At 50.8% G+C, this 5,314-nt stretch overlaps 2 protein-coding genes across 2 annotated transcripts; both read right to left on the bottom strand.

Annotated features, from left to right (window-relative positions):
• Nucleotides 1–309: 309 nt before the first annotated feature.
• LOC112453219 lies at nucleotides 310–1,866 on the bottom strand (the record flags this gene model as incomplete). Its single annotated transcript, XM_025013832.1, has 1 exon — nucleotides 310–1,866. A coding segment is annotated over exon 1 (1,557 nt), but the record flags the coding sequence as incomplete, so codon positions are not given.
• Nucleotides 1,867–1,989: 123 nt separating this feature from the next.
• Nucleotides 1,990–3,945, bottom strand: LOC112453218. The gene has a single exon (XM_025013831.1). It carries the CDS (start codon nucleotides 3,943–3,945, stop codon nucleotides 1,990–1,992), a length of 1,956 nt encoding a protein of 651 aa, XP_024869599.1.
• Nucleotides 3,946–5,314: the final 1,369 nt, after the last annotated feature.

The raw sequence follows: 5,314 nt of genomic DNA, 5'->3' as shown, positions 1-5,314 counted from the left end.
CGTGAGTCTACCGCCCACCCTGAGGACTCCGCGCGCGTCCACGAAAGGGGCGAGTTGTCGCAGAGGTTTGGAGCAATTCTGATTGCGTTTCAATCTATCGAGATCCTCTGCATAGCGACAAGATTGAACAACTTTAACGAGATCTAGCAGGGTCGAATGGAATTCGACTTGGTCTACAACAAGAGTTCTGTGAGGTGAATTCGACTTGAGTCGATTAACAAAACAAAGACAATAAGAGAATATTCTAACGAATTTATCCAATGACGAAAAACGATCGAGAAGCGAATCAACAACAGAAGCAGAGTTTACGACATCAGCAGGATTTACAACAACAAAAGCACGAGATTTTTCTTCCTCCGGAAAATCGTCAGTCTCCAATATCGTTTCTGGAGTGGGCTCGAATTCGGCGAGCCACGCAGGGCCGGTCCACCAAAGCTGGTGATCCACTAATTCTTGAGGAAACAAGCCCCTTGAGCAACAATCGGCGGGGTTAGACTTGGTGTCGACATGTCTCCAGCAAGAGATATCTGTGTTGGACTGGATGCGGGCCACACGATTGCGCACAAACGTCTTCCAACGGTGGGGGGCCGAACGTATCCAGGCGAGCGCGACCTCGGAATCAGACCACGCATACGTGCCGTCGATAGTAATCTTAGGCCGGAGGATGTTCCCGATATACTCCGCTAAGTCCGACAGTAAAACGGCTGCGCAAAGCTCGAGTCTCGGCAAGGTGATGGCCTTAAGCGGGGCCACCTTTGACTTGGCGCTGAGCATTCGAATCAGTACCCCGTCCTCGGCGACGATTCTAATATATACAACGGCTCCGTAGCCCTGTTCACTCGCGTCACAAAATCCGTGTATCTCCCGTCGGATTACGTTGGCCATGGCGATAGTACGAGGTATGCGAATAGAAGCTAGCGCGGGGAGTTCCGATTTGTATCGTCCCCATCGAGAACATACTTCCGAAGGAGGCCTATCGTCCCACTCTAATTTGAGCACCCAGAGTTGCTGTATCAGTCTTTTAGCTGCAAACGTAAGGAAAGTCAGAAAGCCTAACGGGTCGAAAATACGAGCCAGTTCCGAGAGAATGGTGCGTTTGGTACAATCTCTGTCCAACGGGTGGACCTGAAAGCCGAAGTTGTCCGTTTGAGGATACCAACGAAGTCCGAGAACTTTGAGAAACTGATCTTCCGAGGATTTAAACGATAGCAATGATTGACTGCAAAGCTCTGGATCGAGACCTGCTAAGACTGACGGATGGCTGCTGGCCCATTTCCTGAGCCCGAAACCCGCGGTTTTAAGCAAAGCTTGTAACTGCCGCTGAAGCTCACGGGCTTCCCCCTCAGATTCGGCGCTCGCCACCACGTCGTCGACATAGACGCTCTCCTCCAAGACCGCCGCGGCCAGAGGGTAGCTCACTTTGCCTTCCGTTGCCAATTTCAACAAGCAGGCGATTGCCAGGAACGGAGAACACGTCAATCCAAAAGTGACAGTCAACATCAAGTAGTCTAATATCGGATCATTCTCCGAGAAACGCCAGACTATTCTCTGGTAGTCACATTGACCGCGCTCGACCAAGATCCGAAGGAACATTTGTCTGACGTCTGCAGTGAGCGCCACGCGGCCTACCCGGAACCTCGACAATATCACGACTATATCCGTCTGTAACTTAGGCCCGGATCGCAATACGTCGTTCAACGAAACGCCGTTCAAATCCTTCGCCGAGGCGTCAAATACGACCCGCAATTTTGTGGTAGTGCTATCCGATTTGACTACCCCATGATGGGGCAAATAGAATACAGGTCCGTCCACCGGGAACGGCCGTTCAATCAGTTTCATATAACCGTTATTCAAATAATCCTGCATGAATTTGTTATAGTTCAATTTAAAGTCTGCATCTAATTTAAAGCGACGCTCAAGTGCGCGAAATCTATTTAGGGCTACTTGACGCGTGCCGACAAAACAAGGTTTATCCCTTCTGAAAGGAGGTTACGATACGACAAAACGACCGGACGCGTCCCGACGCGTGGTCTGAGCGAATAATTCCTCGCAACGTTTATCCTCCTGCGAATACGGTGGGACCGATGGAATCTCGTCTAGTTGCCAAAATCGACTAAGAGATGCGTCCAACGAATCGAGAGTCATAAACGAATGTGTGGATCCCGGCGCCTGCGTCGATACCGAACCGACGAGAACCCAGCCGAAGACGGAATTGAAGGCGTCTGGTTCGCCCTTCTTTCCCACGCGACGGCCATCCCGAAGTAACGACGCGAAGATTTCTGCGCCGATCAGGATGTCGATGGGACCGGGTCGGTGATACCGCGGATCAGCTAGCCGCAATCCGTTCAAATGTTTCCACGCTCTTCGCTCGACCTGACTGCTAGGTAACGGGGCGGAGATGCGCGGAAGAATCGTAGCCTCTACTGGGGTGCGCGTGCTTTCCCTGCCCTGTGCTTGTATTACGAGTGAGGTGCGGCCTCGAGTTGCAGCCGCCCTTGTATCATTTACCGCGAGAACTACCGTATGGCACTTGGTTCGTCCGAAACCACCCCTCTGCATGCAACTTTCGGAGATAAAGTTTAGCTGGCTCGCGCTATCTAACAGAATACGAACGGGGAAGGGATTTCCGTGTGCGTCGAGCGCTTCGGCTTGTACCGTCGACAACAATACGATCGGGTTCGACCGCGCGACACTAGCCATGCTAACGAGGGGTTCGCTTCCCTGCGATGACGTTGTCCCCGATTCGGAGGGTGGTTCGGCGTCTGTGGGTGCATTCGCCGAGCCCGAGTTCTGCTCAAAATGCAGGAGCGTGTGATGTTTGGCCTTACACGACCGACACGTCCACGACGATGGACAGTCATTAACGCTGTGGCCCGCGCGGAGGCAGTTATAGCACAAGTTCGAAGCTTTAGCCGTCAAATGCCTCTCTCGGGGTGCTAACTTTAAGAACCGAGAACATTTTGCAACAAGGTGTTGTTCTTTACATACCGGACACTCGGCGGTTCGAGTTGCGAGCGACGAAGCCGACGCGGAATTCTTTGACGAAGTCGACTGAGACTTTTGCGACGTATTTTGTGAGCCCGATACCGACGCGAGAATCCGGCAGTGATCAGAGAGGAACTTTGTGAGCTGCGTGAATTTCGGTATTTCCTCCGCCCGGTGTTCAGATTCGAACTTCTCGCGGAGCGAGCGAGGGAGCTTCTCCAGCAAGAATTTGAGAAGGAGATAATCCCAAGCGTCTGTAGGAAATCCTAATAGATTCAATGCTCGCGTGTTCTCGGTGAAGGTGCTCAACAGCGTGCGCAGGGGGACGGCCGACTCCGACTTCAACGGCTGAGCTTTCAGCATCAAATCCACGTGATAATCCGCCAAGTCTTGTTTGTTTTGATATCGCGAAATCAAGGCGTCATAAGCTATCGCGTAGTTATCGGCGGAGAGAGGGATGTTCTTGACGACGTTCAGCGCTTCTCCTTTCAAGCAGGATATCAGATATTGATACTTCTCTATGGTAGGGACGTTCCGGTTCTCGTGAATAGAGATGTTGTATAACGCGATGAACGAGGGCCAAAGCGTGAGATCTCCCGAAAATTGCGGAAGGGAGATCTTGGGCAATTTGACCGATGACGTCTGGACCGGGGCCTGCGGGGCCGGAGCGGCTACTCGGTCGGCGCCCACAAATCTCTCGTAACGCCCGATTACCGCGAAGCGCATCTCGTCAAAGTCCCGGCGAATCGAATCCTTTGTTTCGAACTCTTCATCTGAGGCGTTTTGTATTATCTTGAGGTGGGCTGCCTCAAAGTCCTCGACCAATTTGGTCACGATGGGATATCGCACGAGAAAGTTCGGTCTCTGATTTACATTGTCCGCGGCGAGCATCGACAGCTCATGAATCTCCCGCATACGTTTCACGCATAACTCGCGTTTGGTTACATTCCCTCGACTCATGATGCCCGGAATACAATCACTAGGTCAACCAAGATGACGATAGCAGCTCACTTCGATGTGAGAATATCAACAATGCCGGAAGCTAACGGTCTTCAAGTTCCGAAATGTTCGCAAAACGAAACAACTATCTCCTTGTTATGATGACGAGTCGGCTCGGCTCGAATTTCTGTTCGAAGGCACGACGGATATTTTCGAGAGGCTATAATAACGATTTGCACAATTTCAAAACGACGGTAGGTTGATGCAAAATAATAGGGTGCGAGCACTGGCGGTAGAGGGGGGTCAAGTAGGATAATTAACGAGGAAGATGGTTGCAAAGGATACAAAATAATATAATAGTTAGACCAATAATAAATCAACAATCAGTAATCAATAATCAACAAAGTCCAAATTATCAATTAAATTGGCACAGGTACCCGGTTACGACGAAGAAATTGCACTCGGGTACTTATCTGATCGAGCCTCAGTAATACGCGTTGCGCGCGGTCTTACTACATAAGCGGAATATACGACATGAGCATACGACGTGAGCGGTATACCACACGAGCAATCCACGACACAAGCACTAATTTATGTGGCTCAATTACCATCACAATCTCCAATGTCTAATTGAAATATCATATGAGTGCTGATATATTTTATCCCGGGGACCAGTGCCGCCAAACAGTGTTGTCGATCGATGGCAAATATTCGCAAGCGTTCCAACGATCGAGAAAGTGTGTATGTACGCGTGTATTTTCGAATTGTATCGAAAACACACCCGGTAGCGACGAACAAGTATCGCGTGTTATTATCACGCGCGCGTCTATATAGAAGAACACGATGTGCACGCGGCCGGCACGTGACCGAGCGCCCGGGCCGCCGACAGCGAGATGAAAACGTATGGCTCAACCGAGAATATTCCAATGTTGAATATTTCGGTTAACGACAATATTCAATAACGAACGACAAAGGCAATTAACCACAAAGCAATCAAACTACAAGTTTCCCGCGCGTATTCTCGTCGCGAAGCAATGTTGCGGCCGAGAGATATCGCGGCGGGTGTAGAATACGCGACTGATCAATTGTAATGCAATCGCGATCAAAACTACTAAGAAATGCTACCCACGAGCGAAAGGTCGGCGTTATTACTTTAGCGCGCGAATCCGGCTCGAAGGACCAATGCACGGGGGGGTATGAGGCGCTCCCCGGGTTTGCGATTGGTCAACAAAATTTCTCGAAGGACCAGAGGGCCCGTGCCCTCGCGAAAGTGAATAAAGCGAAGCAAGCAAGCGAATATCAAAAATGCGAGGCGACTCACCGTGTCGTTGCCCGGCGCCTTTTGGGTGTCGACGTCGTCCTCCCGTTGGCGAGATCTCTGGCGTGCAAG

The sequence above is a fragment of the Temnothorax curvispinosus genome, unplaced genomic scaffold, assembly GCF_003070985.1.
Source record: "Temnothorax curvispinosus isolate PA1 unplaced genomic scaffold, ASM307098v1 QBEX01004151.1, whole genome shotgun sequence".
NCBI lineage: Eukaryota > Metazoa > Arthropoda > Insecta > Hymenoptera > Formicidae > Temnothorax > Temnothorax curvispinosus.
The sequence above is the reverse complement of the archived record's forward strand: the minus strand, read 5'-3'. Positions and strand labels throughout refer to the sequence as shown.

What these genes read in the sequence shown, in the direction of transcription:
- LOC112453218 (XM_025013831.1), bottom strand. Translation starts at nt 3,945, where the DNA reads ATGAGTCGAGGGAATGTAACCAAACGCGAGTTATGCGTGAAACGTATG.